Source organism: Fusarium proliferatum, assembly GCF_900067095.1.
Source record: "Fusarium proliferatum ET1 genome assembly, contig: FPRO_scaffold002, whole genome shotgun sequence".
NCBI classification, from domain to species: domain Eukaryota; kingdom Fungi; phylum Ascomycota; class Sordariomycetes; order Hypocreales; family Nectriaceae; genus Fusarium; species Fusarium proliferatum.
This window is the reverse complement of record NW_022194791.1, coordinates 3,688,953-3,705,983: the sequence shown is the minus strand read 5'-3', so window position 1 is coordinate 3,705,983 and position 17,031 is coordinate 3,688,953. Positions and strand designations below refer to the sequence as shown.

The following is a 17,031-nucleotide window of genomic DNA, read 5'->3' as shown; positions in this document are numbered from 1 at the left end:
ATCTCTTTTTGTCCAAGGTTGCGTCGGAAGAGGAGATCAGCTGATCTAACGGCAAGACGACCGAGACGCTTTTCATCGGCGACAGATTGCTTGGCTCCTTGGACGGAACTTTGAGTCGAGTTGAATTGCTCAGCCAGTCAAGATCCAAAGACCCTGGTCCCTGCCCCGGAGACGAGTTTCCAGAAACCTTCTAGAAGGAGTGAGTTCGGAGCCAAAGAAGCCGCGGTGCTGCGAATCACAATTTCGCTTCGGCATAGACAAATCCACTGGCGTTCTTCTAAGCTGGGACGTGAACCGAGCGTGACGTGAGCACAGAGCCGAGATGGATAATTTAGATACTGACAGCAGCAGGCTTCGTGTGAGATGCGGCTGGGCTAGCACATCCGCCCTGCCCGTTGAACCCAGCATCAATTACTCAGTAGTGCTTTGGGGTAATCTGGAGCAGCAGTCCAACCAAGGCTGAGTGCTACATACACCTACACGACTGCACCGCACACCGCAGTGATCCTTCTGACAACCTTCCTGACACACTCGCCAATGGATGGCTCTAGCTCTAGCTCTTGGGAAGCATGGTGGTAGACTAATGAGGTTCAGCGACACTCTAATAATCTCTCTCCGACGGAGACACACACACTATCCACTACAGAGGCCAGAACGAGGTCAGAGCGATCTATGGCGTTCGTTAGCCACGATTTGCAACCACCAGTCTTTTCACTTTAACCAGAATCTGGCCAATTTGCGAGAGCCCTGAATGCCGGACTAATGAGGCGCAAAATTACAGATTCTAAGAGTCAGGGAATCAAGCTACCACGCTTGAGCATGACATGGCAGCGGCAACAAAAACAACGACAGGTAGATATCAAGGAAGTAATCGGAGTATCAATTCTGGGACGCTGGCAAGGCCAAATTCATGCGTCAAGACAAATCTGGTGTTTGATTCATTCGGGCATCTCCAGGTCGTTTCAAAAGTGTGTTTCAGTGCCACCTCTATTCAAGGTGATTGACGGTTCCTGGTAAGACGAACAAGCAATCAGCATCCCACACTCAGAACCGACGGCAGACACAAAACCCTGTCACTAATCTGAAGACCAGCGTAGGAATAAGCCAATGGCTCACAATTTACGTATAGACTTGGAGAGTTTGCAGCATGCCCATCAAATGAGGTGGAATAACTCTGGCATAGCTTCGCTCCGATGCAATTTGGAAGCACTTCCTGGTGAAAGAGGCCGCGTGGGGCAGAGTAAGGGGCAGCCACGCCCAGCCGCGACATGGTTGCATGCACAGAAACTTGGGCGCTTTGATCGCATGGCAGCAACGTGATGCGGTGGATGGAGGCACTGAGCATGGCTACAGGGAAGTTTGCCAGCCGAAAACAGCCTAGCATGATGAATAGAATCCCTGGAGCCACGCGCATTCAAGGGGCCGGCTGAGAACTGATTGACTGTGGGAGGTGAGACAACCATGCACACGCCCGCGGCTCAGCAGCCACTCACTGGTTCACCATGTGAGAGGGAAGATTATTACCCAAAAGCCCAGATGGAATGAATGATGGAGATGAACAAAGATAGGGACAACACAGCACAGCACAACTTTTCCCAGACATTTCCCCCTTTTACTAATTATTCGCTGAATTATAGGTCACATTTGACCGGGGCTTGCCTCCATTCTACTGTGCCATTACCTGTGGCTGTCCCGGTCTGACATCCCGGTTCATGCCAGCATGCAGCAGTCCGGCGCTTGGTTTCTCATCGACGGGAATCTGTGTACAGTACTCAGTACTTCGTATGTAGTGCAAACCTGTCTCATCTATGGACGGACAGCAAAAGGCTTTTCGCGCAAATCTACCAAGTAAGCATTCCTTTCTAGGCGTCTGCTAAGGTCCATTGCCGCCGACAAAGCGCTTTTGGATGGACTAAGGATTCTGGCGCTGGCGAGGCAATGCTCTCAATGCTCTCAAACCCCGTGATTTGCAATGAGGCGTCGACCCAGGCGACGCTCGCCTCTTATGGTTGCACAAGAGACGCTCGTGGCGGGCAAGCCACCGGCGGAATCCGTACGGATCGCTGCAGTGGTGGAAAACATATTCCAGGTATGATGATTCGAGCAAGGTCTTAAGAATGGAGATTTGATCCCGGCTTGAGTCATCATACAACGCCTCAAAACCGCCGTTTTACTGTCAATCGGTTGTGTCTCGCTCCCGATGCCTGTTGCACGCCAACCGATCCGATCAGTCTAGCAAAGTACTGTACATACATGGTATGGTGTTGCAGAGTGCAGAGAGTGCTGCAGTTTGCTTAGCAGACCGCTTGCAGATCAGCAAAGAATGGTGTAAGCATTCCACAAAGCTCAGAGAGTCGAATGGTTTCAGCCTGTGAACCCTCAACAAGTCTGATGCCCTAACGCGTTACGTACAGCGCTCTAGTGCAAAGATGTAGTCCCAAATGCAACAATAGCGCATGTGAGTTATGAGGGCCCCAGCGTCAACACCAGACATGCAAGCTGCTGGAAGCGGGTATGCTGTATATCAAAGTCTAGGCGGCGAGTGGATTTTGGTGGTTTAAACCCTACGCTCTTTTCACAGCTGCAGTGTTGATGGGGCAAGGCACTGGAAGAGAAGAAATTAATGAACGAATACTTACGGGGTTGACGTGAACCTATCCGTATATCAATCCGAATGCATGTTATCATGATCACAAATCTTCATTTCGTTTGTCATCCGAACATGGCCATGTCATTGGGCTGGTGATATCAATGGATTTTTGTTTAGTGCCAACGCCCCTGTTCGCTTACAGCACAGCTACTGACGGGCTTCCCCAGCTTGTTGGTATGTATTCGCACATACAGCAACTAATAACGTTAGTTGTTGATATCTGGTTTTTATTTTCCTCTGTTCTCCATGTTGCAGTCGGAACCGACAGGCAATGTGCTGTACCAAAGGTGCGGTACCGGGAGCTTCAAATGGCGCTACTGGAGAGGGACTACTGTACTGTTGGCCGAGAGGTTGCCAGAAGCCTCTTTTCACGACTTATGGGAATTGGTTCGCCAAATCTGCACAAGAAGCTGCGGGTGTCTTGTGCTACGGGACGCTACGCTACGGTAGACACGGCGTGGTGAACGTGCATAGTTACATATGGCCCTACCGACCTGCCTACCTCACATACCAAGAATGAGATGACCGGTCAGGCTGGCGACATGTCGATACATCAACTCCAGCGCGAAGATGCGCTGAAGCCCCAGGACATGGGGGTCTTTTGTTCTGGAGACATGTTATCGCTGAATTGAGTGGTTGAGTGAGTGAGTGAGTGAGTGAGTGAGTGAGAGACAAGCAATTCAGGCCCCGGGGTTCCGAGACGGATTGCTGCAGCGCAACACGAGAGACTGCGGTGTTGAAGATGGATGAAAGCAGGCAAGCAAGCCCACATGGAATAGACCCTTGTCTATCCGTACATTTTTCTTTATTTTTCTTCTTTTCTTCTCTCGTTTGTTGGTAGTCTCTCTGCCTGTCTCCGCTCTTTCGCTCTTTGATTCTCTTTTAGCTGCTGGAGATTTTCAAACCTTGCCCTCCCTGGTAGCTTCTTTACCTGCCCCTGACCTTGACCCTGGCTACTGCTTCTGCTACTGCTTGTTTAGTTTAGTTGTGGAGAGCGAAAAGCCAAGGCCAAGACCATCACCATCTCCATTTCGCCCGCTATTCTCAGCGCCCACCTTTTGACTTCAGACAGACGAGAGAACGGAGGTCGGGAGGGATCCACCAGGAGGGGACTTTTTCAGTTAGAGCCACGCCTGTGCATTCATTAGAGGGAACCCCTTTTGACACCCCACCCTCCCCTCAATTCAGTTCAGTTCAGTTCAGTTTTAGTAGGGTCGGCCGGTCTTTGGGGGGGGGGTTGGGGGGTTCTGGACCTGTACCAGTACCAGTACCAGTACCTGTACTCTCTCACCTTTTTTTTAACCCTCTCTTTTTCTTTGTTCTGGGGCTGCCAATCCCTAATCCCTATCCCTATCCTATCCTATCCTATCCTATCCTTTCCCTCTCTCTACCTAGGCTGTCCTGTCCTATTCTAGGTGCTCTACTAATCCTACCTGAGGGGATCTATCCTTCTCTTCTTTCACAGTCTGTGTCCCACTTGCACTTACTTACACTTACACCTGGGTCTTGCTTTGACCTTTAGTTGGACTGATTTTCCTTCACCCAAACCAAACCAAACCAAACCAGACCAGACCAAAAAATCCACATCCCACATCCACATCCACTTTCACTTGCACATCCACATCCATCCACGTCCTCCTTCTTATTTGAACCTTTCCCACTGCCGTCACCGCAAAACTCCCCTCCTTCTGACCTTTCTCGTTCCCGTTAGATGGCCACTCTGTCGCAAGACCAAAGGCCCACGGTTCACTCTGCCTCTCCTTCTGATACACCACTCGCACTAGACCACGACCAGGACCAGGATACAACCACGAACACACCACGCTCTTCTATTTCGGATCGTTCGCCTCTTCCTACACCTCTGCCACCAGCACACATCAACACCTCCGCTACCTCCGGCAATTCTTTTACCTCAACCTCAACTTCAATTACAAACCAGCCGACCTCAGTCCCTTATCATCCCCAGCAGAGCCATCACCGCCATACGGCTTCCTCTGTCTCGAGATTGAACAACCGTTCTTCGACAAGCCTCTTTGCCCTGGCCGCTTCAGCCTTTGATCGCACGCAAAACGCCATTGCTGCTATTTCAGAGCCCGCCATTCGACCTCGACAGTCTTCTGGTGCTCTTTCAAGACTCTCTTTGCTCACGAGCTCCTCACCCTCGTCGGAACCCTCCAGTCCGGACAAGTACCACCGTCTACGAAGTTCCTCAAACCAATCGCTCTCCTCGGGTGCATATCTGGACAGCAAGGTCGCTTCCCAGACTCTGCAGGCCAACAACCCGCCGTCCCAGCCTTATACGTCCACAGACCCGAACCTCCCGCCCCCAATCAAGTCCTCCACAGCAAACAAGATGCATCAGACATCTTCGCGCTTGTTGCGCATGACGGACGATGACCGTCCATTCACAAAGGTACGCCCTGTTGTCCTACCCAACCTTGTTTGGTGTACCTTTAAGGCGCCGTTTTACCTCGTGCGCACACACGCGTAGCCTCTGCGCCATTGCGTATTCTTGAAACCCTGTTCCCCAAAAAAGAAAGAAAGAAAAGGAAGAAAAAAACACCCACTGACTGTATAAATAGGATTTCAAGGATCTTTTCTCAACTCTTGTCGTCAGTTTACTGCCGCTCTCAGCCCACCGTGTCCGATTGACCAAGGTTGAGTACACTTTCCTGTCCGAGGATGCCATCAACAACCTGGGCTCCCTAAAGTTCTCTCAATCCAACCGTATGCCAGACCCCAAGGATCCTTCTCGTATCGTCACAACCACTACAACCACAACTTTCTCTATGGCTAAGGACATGGCCCGCTCTATCTGTCAACGATTTCTGGAGGCTCGTTTCATCGAATCAGCAGACGGCAAATATCAGCAGGTCTACACGATGAAGGGCTCTGTTTGGCAATTAACTCCCAAGGGTATCACTGTTCTGGATAGATTCTGCGCTAGAAACGGCATTCAACAGAAGCAAGTGTCGGAATTGGCTAACCTCGCCTCCACCCAGTTGGTGTTATTGGAGCGAGACCCACAGACTGATAAGCTTCTTCACGACCAAGGAACAATCGAGGTCATCTTCCGCCGCTTTGCTGGCTCCGAGGGCCGCAACATCAAGACTACCGTTAACGCCGCCGATTCGGACTCGCTGCACGACTACCGAGATGGTCTTACCGGAGTGAAGATGGCTGCCGAGCGCAAGGTGAATGGGAAGACATATCGTGATACCTTCACTGGCAAGGCTACCACTGACTGGCTCATGGACTGCTCAACCATTGTGGACAAGCGAGAGACTGTTGAGGTGGCCACCCTATTTGTGGAGTACGAATTGATGGAGCCCGTGGCTCAGGACCGTGCTTATATGTCGCAAAATCCTGGATGCAACCTGTTCCAACCCACCAAATACGCCATTTACCAGCTGTCGCAACGCGGTAAGGATCTTGTCAGTGGTGCTGCTTCTCGGGGCCGACCTTCGGAGAGCGAAGGCGGTGCCGCATCTCAGCGAAACGGCATCACTAGGGACTCCAACACCCAGCGACTGGACAAGATTCTCAACGACCCCGCGCTACGTCTCCTCTTCCGCGAGCAACTGCGAGATACTCACTGCGAGGAAAACTTGTCCTTCTATCAAGATGTTGACGAGTTTGTGCGTAGCTGCAAGGCTGCCACAAGAGCGGCTCAAAAGTCGCCCAACACTAATGCCATGGACGGAATCAAGGAGATTATGGCCTCGGCATATGGTATCTACAACGCTTTCCTGGCACCAGGATCGCCGTGCGAACTCAACATTGACCATCAACTTCGCAACAACCTGGCAACTCGCATGACCAAGGCCGTTGGACAGGATGTGGCCATGATTGACACGCTGCAAGAGGTGACGTCGCTGTTTGAGGACGCTCAAAACGCAGTGTTCAAGCTGATGGCTAGTGTAAGTTTTGACTAAAACCCGCCCCTCCAGCCTCCAATTCCGTTCTCGGACACGCCGATCAGAGCCATGAAGCGCTGGATGACAGATGCTAACAAGAAAAAAAATAGGACTCTGTACCAAAATTCCTTCGCAGCCCCAAGTACGAGCAGCAATTGCGAAACTACGAGTTTGACGTGGTCGGCCGAGGACCTGAGCGAAGCCAAAGCAGATCAAACCGGAAGTGATAATCTCCAAGGGATCTGACCTCAGACTGCACTAGGAAGGGTTGGCACTTGGCACTTGGCTAGCTACTGGCTGCTAGGCTTGAAAGGAAGGGAAATGAAAGCCTAATCCAGAAGCGAGCCGCCATGACCTGACCAGAACAAGAAGCCTTTCATTGCAGCACTGGAGTACAGTCAGTGCCTACAGTGACACGAGCAAGCATTCACATCCATCATCTGCCTCATTTTTAAACGAACGAGTCATTTGCATAGAGACGTTTGACAGATTTGGCTACCCGAGCGTTTGCCACCATCAAAACGATACCACCTAGAGCCATACCTTTGCAAGCATTATCGGTGTTATTTGGGGTTTCCGAGTTATTTTACCTTTTTCTCTTGCCTTTAGTTGTATTTTATTTGTCGCCTCGGCTTCCTTGTTCCAAGGCTAGCGTTATGGTGGTCATGGCTATGCTTTGCTACGCTTTGCCAAACTCTCCGCCTCCCGGCCCGGCTCTGCCTTTCCGACAACGGTCTCTTATTTAAGCTCGGATACCTCCGATCTTACTCGGCCGGTTCCTAGTTTCGGTCCCCATTTTGCTCATCGATTATGGACCTCGATGAGAAAAGAAGAAGAAAAAAATCTTTTACGGGGACTAGATCGCGGCTCGGGTTTGCCGCCGATGTATCGTCGGGAGATATGAGGTCTCGGTGTCGCCAAGCGAGGCATTGGGGGTATATGGTAGAAGTGACATCACAGTAATATGATGACTATCGCCTACCTACCTATGTCGAGCTCTTGGCTGAATCGAGAAGCGCTGCTTTGGGTTTTGAAGACCGAGTTTCCGAATCATGACTATGGATATAGGATGGACTTGAGTGTGCGATCGATCGATTGGTTTGTACAGCGCGAAGAATGATTTTTGTTTTTCGACGACCAAAACCCACGGCATCTATGTTCTTGTTAGCTTTGTTGTTTGTATTGTTCTCTTCCTTTTCTTTCTACTTCTGGGAGGGCAGGGTCAGGGTCCTATTTTTTCTCTACCTCTCTCCTCCCTCCCTCTCACTTTGTCTCTACTCATTTATTCATGCTACGAACGGGACCACGTCGAGGAACCGAAAGTAATGCATTGCATTGGGAGGAGTCGGGTACATTTCACCAAACATTACACGGCGGGCCAGTGCTGAAAGACAGTTGTACATAGGAAAAAAAAAAAAGAAGAAATCTGAGCAGTCTCTCCGATGGATTTTGTCGAGAGGAATAAAGATGAAGAAATGAATTCGAGTCAAGCACAAGCTGAGTCTGTTTGTGAATCATGAATTTGTGTCTGTGCCTGCGACTATGACTGGTATGGCTGGTGAAGAGTTTGTATTATAGAGAGATCGGCTGAAGAACTTGAGGAATGTGTAGCCATAATTCAGACACACCAAGAATGTTGTGCTTGTTTCTGATAAGGATATTGCTTCACTTGCTCAAATTATCTTGGGAGCACGCGATATGTCGCGATTCGACTGCACGTGCCGTGTCTAACAGCGATCAATCTCAATTCATCAATGCATGCACGATCTACATATACCCAAAGTCTAATAAGAAAAAGATGCATATAATAGGGGCAGAGACGTTTGACTGCATATTCTTAATTAAACTACAAGACACAATGACCTCTTCCATTTTCTTCCCTTTCTCCTCTCTCCTTTCTCCTTTCTCTCACCTTTCTTTTATCTTGTTCTTGTGATGCCTTGAGAAAAGCTTGTTCTTAGTTCATGCCTCGGCACTCTTGACCCGAGTATTGTCTCATTAGCCATAGATTGCATCAAAGAGAGGCTTTATGTTGTTATTGTCCGTCATAAGCAAGCTGAAGTAATCTAATCTTTTGACAATGTCTATTATGTTAGTGTCGTGTCTGAGGTATGTGGGGGTCAACGGCAGATGAGTCAAGTAAGGGAGGGAGACTCAAGAGAGACAAGAGACAGGCTTCTAGATCGACCGATTCTTGCACCATCGTTTCTTTTTGCTCTTTTTGGTCGAATCATGTGGATTTGTTGGAAATAGAATTAAGTTTATAGTTGAAATGTTTATTTTCTACTTTGTTTACATTAAATATTTTGTTGGCTGTTTTGAACACCACTTACACGATATGCCCTCTATCATTGGATGCAAAGATATCACCCCCTATCAAGACTCAAAAACCACTTACACTCAACCACAGCGCGAGAAAAACAATAATAAAATTACACAGAAACAAAACATCTCAACAATCTCTGAAAATAGCACGTCTCAGAACAACTCCTCTCAATCACTGCAAAAAAAAAGCACCTCCCTGCATCACGTAACCAAGGTCAACAACTCCCTAGTTACGGAGCCCTAATCTCCTTGTGCCTCTCTCCCTTGCGCACTGGAATGAAGCCGCATGACGATGTGCCTGTTTACCATTCTTTCTTGTGGCGGCTAGACTGCCGCAAGCTGAGAAAGTCAGGCCCAGACACACTGGCACAGGGGGGTAGCCGAGATAAACATATCGATTCTTCTTGGCCGGTGTCTAACTCTGAGGCTTCACTTACAGATATAAGGCAGCCTCGTCAACCACATCAACACTTTCTTTCTCCTCCTCAGCACTCAGCATCTTTCTCGTTCTTTGCAACCCACACTCGTTAACAAACCTCGCCAAAGTCACTCGCTTGACCACTGTCTTTCACTCCAACAAACTTTGCATTCGCTACTCCAACCGGAACTCACTCTTTCAAGTCCCAAAACAACCAAACAAGTCATTCAAGATGTACTCATTCAACACTGCCGCTCTTGTCGCCCTTGCTGGCTTCGCCGCCGTTGAGGCCGCCATTGTCTCTCCTGCTCCTCAGCCTACCGGCGTCAAGAACGGCACCGTCACCATCACCAGTGTGTACGATGTCTACACCACTATCTGCACTGGTCCTACCAGCTTTCACCTGGGAGGCAAGGACTACGTCGTCACTGAGCCTTGCACTCTGACCATCACTGACTGCCCTTGCACCGTCACTGAGACTCACCCCGCTGGCCCTACTTGGATCCCTGGCAAGCCCTACCACCCTGCTCCCCCCAAGCCTGAGCATCCCTCCAAGCCTGAGCAGCCTGAGCATCCTTCCAAGCCTGAGCACCCTGCCCAGCCCGAGCACCCCGCCAAGACCACCGGCCCCCAGGTTCCCGAGGCCACCAAGCCCGCCAAGGGTACGGATGTCCCCGAGACTCCCGTCGTCGTTGCCGGCGCCGGTGCTGTCCAGGTCGGTCTCGGCCTGGCTGCCATGCTCGGCCTCATTGCTCTGTAAGCTCGCAAAGACAAGCAAACTCTCTCACGAGTATCTTCAGTCTCAGAGAACCATCTGTCACACAGCATCTGCTCGTCAGCTTGCCAACTTCCGTCTGAGACTGGCAGATCTTTACGGCTCACAACGCTATGATTCCCTACGAGCACTCGACGAAAACTTCGCTTCGCTTCTCATCACCAACGTATTAATGACAACCTTTTTTGACTTCTTTGGGCCATCATGCACTCAGATTTTTAGCCCCTGAAGAGTGGGACTCTTGTTACTCCCACCTCTCCCTTCAAACACCACACTCATGTCTCAGACACTAGAAGCTGGACGATACTTAACCAAAGGAAGGATGAGGAAGAGAGACCATCTGTTCAAGGGCTTAGAGCTGATGATCTTCTTTGTGAACCCATCCCCCACTAAAAGGGTTTCCCGGGGTTGGATAAATCACACTGAAGCGGATTTCTTTTGTTCTTTTGGGACTTTTTGATAGAAGGGGAGCTTCGGATGGCATTTGCATTGCTAGGGGATGATCTTTGTCGTTGGTATAATATGAATACATATAGTACTCAACGAAATTTTATCATTATGCTCATTAAACCTGCGTCCGATATTCTGTATATTGTCAATGTGCTCCGCTCGTACCTGATATAATATGATGTGATATTCAAAAGATAGACATAATAGTCCAGGCTAGAAATAACGCCCCTGCTCCAAACCAAAAAGAAACAAATATCGGTGATGTTATGCTGCCGCATGCAAGCCTCAAGCTAGCTCTGCGGGTCCTGGCTTGTCTTCGTAGTGGCGAGGATGGTTATGGGTGCCATCGTCTAATTCTGCAAAGTTCTCCCGCTCATCGTATGGGGTCCGTGAGTTATCATAGGGGTTTTGACCAGAGAACTCGGTGTAATGATCAGGCCTACTGTTGCCACGATAGACAGTTCCTGCATGGCCAAGCCCTGACTGATTAGAATCTAGCCGCTGAGGTTGTCCAGGGGGTGCCAGACCGCCGCTTCTCTGCGGGTGCATGATGCCCATATTTGAAGAGGAAGAGGGTGTGCCGTGGCCATAGGCAGGTGGTGAAGACAGGTCCGGGGCAAACCCGCGCTGGTCATTGCTTACGGCAGGTGGGAGAAGCGGCCCCATAGGCGGTACTGCTGAGGACTCAGACCCTGTTGGGGTTGGCGTTTGGAGACTTCCTGGGGAGCTGGACCCGAAGTTTTGCATAGAGTGCCTTGCCATCTTCATGGAGGTCTTCTGAGATAACTTCTCAACCAGTGTCCCGTGTGACTTCTTAATAGTCTTCTTGACAAACCCTACCATGAGCATGTTACAGCGCATATCAACATCCTCACGGAGATAAAGACCCGTAGTAGGCGCCCCGAGACCAAGCTCAACAGGTTGCGGGCGCTCTCCTGGCATCGTGCCACCTACAGACCAACGCCCACGGAGATCAAGCCCCATAGGAGCATAGCTGTGCGTCTGCAGACCATCAGGAGAGTCGAAGAAGGCTGCAGTGTAAGAGACCTGGCCGGAGACAAGACCGCCGGGGAGATAGTCGATACGGTCCGTCATGGAGTACCATACACACTTCTTCTCATCCTCCGGGGCGTGTGGCGGAGGAGGGATTTGGTGGCGTTCTATAATGAGAGGATTCAAGTCGATCATGGCGAGATGATCGTGGAGAAACTCGACTACATGCTCTCGGGATATGTCTGAGGGCAAAGGTGTGATAGTTGTGAATGTTGACCGAGTCATGTTTTTTCTTGGTGATGGTTGCGATCGACACAATATTACATGTATTTTTCTAGTCGGTGCAGTATAAGGTAGCTAAAGTGCCGAGCTGGGTGAGAAGTGAGATGATGAAATGCTGAGTAATGAATGAATGGATGATGATGATGATGATGATGATGATGATAATAAGAATAAGAACAATAAGGTTGAGGAGCGATGATGATCAAAGAATATGTACGGAACGAAAAAAAGGGTCCGAGGTTCCAAGTTTTTATGGGTTAGACTATAAAACGTTGGCGATCTCTTATTTTTGTTGTTGAAGATTTGTGATGACGAAAGTTGATTCACTCTTGCCTTAGCAAGAATTTATTATATCCAATCCAACCCATGTTAACCAACTCATGGGCAAGTACGACACTGCTACGTTACTTGTCCATCTCCTGCTGAAAATGCGATCCTCCAGCCCCAGGGCCCAGTTCAGCTGTGGAAGGCACGGCGGTAAGCCACAAAATCTAGGTACTTAGTCTAGCAGGTGCCGGCCGCTCGATGCATCGAACCTTCTATTCCCTGACCGAAGAAGCTCGGAGCTTGGAAGTGCTGTTGTATTCGCTTGCCACTAGCTCGAGCTCATCTTTGATCTGATCTCATCTAATGTAGCATCTCAGCCATCTTCAGTGACGTGATCAGCTTCAGAATAATTCATCTAAGAGGTACTTACTTATTCAAATATTCGCTGTTAACAAAAATAGCTTCCCTTGTTTCAAGTATCAACATAAAACATCAAATCGATTACAAATTCACGCTGTCACTTGACACGTCTCACTAAAAACCACCCTCGCCTGGTCCGTGAGATTTTAGTATATTATGCCATCAAGGGGACCTAAAAAGCCCCCTGATATCTTCAAACATATCCATAATATTGCCGAAGCAGAGTTCCAATGTAACATGGAATAAATCTGGCAATATTCTGGAAATCTATCGATGGACTTTGATGCACAAAGATCTTCTCCTCGGAAACCCCCTATTCGTTTCAATTATATTATTCAAAACCTCAAACTGGTTCTCCTCACCGAAATGCTCACATCTCCACAATCTAATGTGCCGTGTTTCCCGCGTGCCGTAAACTCGGGTCCCAGAATAACTCACCGAGATCTTCAAGGGGCAAACCATCATCTCACAAGGCCGTCTTGTTCCCGTCGCAAAATTCTTAGCAAACCAAGGATGCTAGCAAAGTATCGCTGAGGTATTCTTTACATGTCTTTACAAAATACATGTAGATGCAGGGGCATCATTAATCCTGACTCTATCAATGGAGTACAGATGTGTATCTAACACGCCAGTAGGGCATCATATCGTAAAACAACAACCTCGCCTCGCCTCCTCCACTAAATCTCTCTACACCATCTCGCCAGTACAGCGTTCAGCTTCACCGCTGCCGGGATCTCCTCCAGTGCCACATCGACTTTCCACATCTTGCCCTCCAATCCACCATATCCTAGGTTACGGGCACCACCAATGCCGGCTGGCACAAGCAATCCAAGGGAGATCAGCCGTTCCCACGCAATACCAGCCACGCCCCGACTCCAGACTCGTACACCTCCACCTACGGCGAGCATGCCTGCCGCCGCTGAGTGCACTCGCTGTTTGCCCATCAAAGAGCTGTACTCATCATACGCCATCGCCAGGTTGACCGTGTCCGTGTGTGCGACAATGTCCAATCGCGCTGCAGCAATAAGGAGACCCAGGTCCAGTTCAGACAGTGTAGACAGTAGGTGAAGTCTGGAATCAGGGGCTGTCAAGGATTCAATATCTCCTTGCACAGAAGGTATCTTGAGTGTGACATCGTTAGCTGAGAGAGCCGACAGAGGCAAGATCCATTCGGTAAGGAATGCCGAAGTCGACTTGGTCGTGTAATAGTGATACTGAAGCAAGTCCTGGAAAGATCGTTCTCTGTAGAGGCCCTGTGTTGGTTGTTAGCATCTGACGCAGTCATAAATATGCTTTGCTTTGACTTACCTCTATCTTTTGGCTCCAATACTGCTGGAACTCGGCATGTCCTTCGAGATAGGTATTGATACCCTCCTTTTCAGCCTCGTCACTATCGACAATCAATCCCTGCCTGCAAACTTGCCAGTAGGCTGGCAGGTTCCTGGGCAGAGAGAGGTAGACATAACGATGACTGAATCGACTCTTGACTCGCTTCTCCAGCATCTCAACAACATCCAACCGAGTCGTACAGCCAATTACGGCGATGGGCGCCTTTCGTGATTGTGCAATATCAAACAAGTTGTACAATAGTGTTTGTCGAGGGTGGGATGCAAACATGTCGAATTCGTCAATCACAAACACAATCGATTGTGACGTGACACCTTCGTCTGTACCGATAATTTCAGACGGATGTGACAGAAGAGCCAGTAACGACGCCATGGTGTCGGCATAGTTTGTCTACGTTGTCAGCAAAGCATAGCCATGGGGTGTTGTGAACACTCACTCTGGTCACCAGGTCATCCTCGACCTGCATCTCCTTACCCAGCTGTCGCCAGATTTCTTTGAGCGCAAGCTTGTCGTCTGTGTGGATGAAGCCGTTGAGCCTCACGACGTGGAAGTCGTTCTTATGCTCCTGAGATACATCCGAGATGACCTTTTCCAACAACTGAGATGTAGATAGAATTAGCTTTCGGTTCATCCCGGGAACAGTAAACTTACAGTAGTCTTTCCGCAGCCTCTTCCCCCAATGACAAGCATTGAGTTTCCTTCACCAGCAACAACCGTTTGTTCCACAAGTTGGTACACCTTCTCCTCAGCCTCCAGCTGGCCAGGCAACTGCAAACGTCTTCTCCCTGTACATCGGTCCAAAAGAACTCTTTGCAATGATCGCACATGTTGTTCCAAATTAGCAATATCAGGCACATCCGCTGCGATCTTGATGGTCGGGACCTCTATGCCTGCAGTCTTTTTCGGCGTCTTAAGTATGTCCTCTTGAGTACATGACTTGCAAAGCCAATCGCCTTCAGGGATATCAGGCACTCCGTAGCATTCTTGATGAACGGCAAAATCACACATGTCGCATAGAATAATTTGGTTCGGGGGTTGGGAGTGCGGTTTGATGCAGATTGCGCATACAAGCTCGTCTGCCTCAGAGTCGGCCGCCTTGCGAGGTGTCTTGGCCTTCTTCGGCAGGTCCTCAAAGAAAACCTCTCCATTTCGATTTTGGCCTGCTCCGAAACTAACATTTTTCGGTGGCCGTCCTCGTGGTCTGCCTTTCTTTGTGGGAGTCAGAATTCCTTTTGGTGTAGGTTTCGACACCGATAGATTTCCATTTGCTGTGGCTAACTCGTCGGCAGAACCCTGCATTTGAGCGGCTTCACGATTCTCTTCATCCCCTTCTTGCACCTTCTTCTTTCGAGGTCTGCCCCTGGGTCCTGGTGGTTTCTTCGCTGTTGTGGTTCTGGGCCGCCCAGGACCTACTTTTTTGGGGAGAGGCACAGGACGAGGCGCATCCTGAGTGTCCCATATTGTGCCTTTCAAAGCAGATAGTTTGATGGCTGGTCGAAATTTGGGTGCTGCGGAAGCTGGTGGTGGTGCTTGTGATGAAGCTTGTGATGATGGAGCTGGAGGTGGCGGGTTGGAGTTGGGTGCCTCAAGGTTGTTATTCACCGGTGGCCAGGCAGTTTGACTGGATATAGCAGAAGGATATGCTGAGTTGATAGCATCGAGAGCTCTCGGAGTCGAGGGCGATCCATGTGAAAGGTCGTCGAGTCTTCGTTTCTTTAGTGTTGGAGGAGTAGGGACAGGATCATCTTGAAAATGATTTCTTTTTCGAGCGCTTGCGTCCTGGCTAGGAGAGTCCATTGTGATTTGCGTGGATGACAGATGAGACTGTCAAATCGTTTCCGCACCGAAATCTAACATTGCATCATCTCAAAGTTTGTTTTGTTGCCCATTGACATTATGGGTTGCGCTAAGTGACCAGGCCAAGTCAAGGGGGAGACGCGTTTGACGCGTCGAGATGAGAATTAAGCGCTTGGATGGAGCCAAGTCACGAGACTTGGGGAATATGCACAATGGCCCACTTTACCAGCCTTACGAGATGCTGTTGGTTTTGAGTTTCCTAACTGGGTTGCATTCTTCAAAGACAATGGATGTTGGTCCGTAATCCGAGGCCAGGGTTTGTTGCATTTGCATTTGCCTTTCCATGCTGACTCGGTCTATTTATATGTTTCAGCCGCTAATGACTCAACTTGGTTGCATCTGACCGCGAGGGCACCGGCATTCTCATCTCAAGTGTCAGATCATACGCAACTCTCGTCTCTGCCATGGTTAAAGAGAATATCCATCGCATTTTTAGACTTTTTCTCCTACCGTTTTCTGTCGACAGAGTCAATCCCAGGTAAAACCAAGCTTATTAAGAAGCATGATTACATGTCCATCAGACCACAGAATACAAGGTTTATAGACCGGCTGAACGCAAAAGGTCTCTGCATGCGAATGGTAAGCCAAAACCCGTGAAGGATCCATCGCCAGCGTTACAACCAGTCAGCGCCACGAAAAATATAACCCAAAAGAGCAAAGACAAAACGAAACATCCTGGGAACTTTGGTTCAGCCGTTCCATTTAATAGCAACAGTCTCCACTGAAGACTCAACGCTCTCCAGCCTTGTGGATCACCACGCCCGCCAAGCTTTATCGGTGTCTCTAAAAACAGTTCGCCTGGCGAATCAGAGAGTTCAAGTCGTATTAGTGAGCCGTTTATATGTGCCGTGTCTTCAGCTCGCTACCACTTAATATTGTTGGGGGCTAAGATTGGCTCTCTCACGTAAGATTCTGATACTACTCTACAGTGGGAATTGTTCAATCAGAAACATCACAAGGCGAGCTAACCGAGTCCGGTTCGATGTTGTGTCTGCACTAGTTGTTAGTTCCCAGGTTAAATTCTCCTATCAAGCCATTTCAATGTGGTTTTCGCAACGGCCAAGGTCCTTTCCTTGTTAATATCAAGGTGCATTGCAGATACTTAGCTAGATGGATCCATGCATTCGTGGCTCTGGTCAGCGTTTGAAGTTATCATTAAGGCCTGGAATCCCTGTCAGTCACTCCGACCCGAATACTCGGCCGGGTCTACATAACTGGGCTTCCATCCTGTCCTGGAAATCTCTGTAGACTGGATTGTCATCCTGTCCTGAGTAGTCTATTTGAAGGTATGTGTAGCGGTATCATTAGATGTGAAGAGTTTTTGCATCTA

The 17,031-nt window shown here is 49.2% G+C and overlaps 5 protein-coding genes across 5 annotated transcripts; 3 read left to right on the top strand and 2 right to left on the bottom strand.

Annotated features, from left to right (window-relative positions):
• Positions 1-4,361: 4,361 nt before the first annotated feature.
• FPRO_02582 (putative developmental regulator flbA) lies at positions 4,362-6,794 on the top strand (the record flags this gene model as incomplete). Its single annotated transcript, XM_031227301.1, has 3 exons — positions 4,362-5,063; positions 5,233-6,570; positions 6,678-6,794. 3 exons carry the CDS (start codon positions 4,362-4,364, stop codon positions 6,792-6,794), a joined length of 2,157 nt encoding a protein of 718 aa, XP_031077751.1.
• Positions 6,795-8,647: 1,853 nt separating this feature from the next.
• FPRO_02583 (uncharacterized protein) lies at positions 8,648-9,136 on the top strand (the record flags this gene model as incomplete). The annotated part of the gene is made up of 2 exons (XM_031227300.1): positions 8,648-8,676; positions 8,821-9,136. The coding sequence occupies 2 exons, from the start codon at positions 8,648-8,650 to the stop codon at positions 9,134-9,136; spliced, it is 345 nt and encodes a 114-aa protein (XP_031077750.1).
• A 406-nt stretch (positions 9,137-9,542) lies between these two features.
• On the top strand, positions 9,543-10,070 carry FPRO_02584 (uncharacterized protein; the record flags this gene model as incomplete). Its single annotated transcript, XM_031227299.1, has 1 exon — positions 9,543-10,070. One exon carries the CDS (start codon positions 9,543-9,545, stop codon positions 10,068-10,070), a length of 528 nt encoding a protein of 175 aa, XP_031077749.1.
• A 750-nt stretch (positions 10,071-10,820) lies between these two features.
• Positions 10,821-11,813, bottom strand: FPRO_02585 (uncharacterized protein; the record flags this gene model as incomplete). Its single annotated transcript, XM_031227298.1, has 1 exon — positions 10,821-11,813. The coding sequence occupies one exon, from the start codon at positions 11,811-11,813 to the stop codon at positions 10,821-10,823; it is 993 nt and encodes a 330-aa protein (XP_031077748.1).
• Positions 11,814-13,174: 1,361 nt separating this feature from the next.
• Positions 13,175-15,641, bottom strand: FPRO_02586 (uncharacterized protein; the record flags this gene model as incomplete). The annotated part of the gene is made up of 4 exons (XM_031227297.1): positions 13,175-13,750; positions 13,806-14,234; positions 14,281-14,442; positions 14,496-15,641. 4 exons carry the CDS (start codon positions 15,639-15,641, stop codon positions 13,175-13,177), a joined length of 2,313 nt encoding a protein of 770 aa, XP_031077747.1.
• Positions 15,642-17,031: the final 1,390 nt, after the last annotated feature.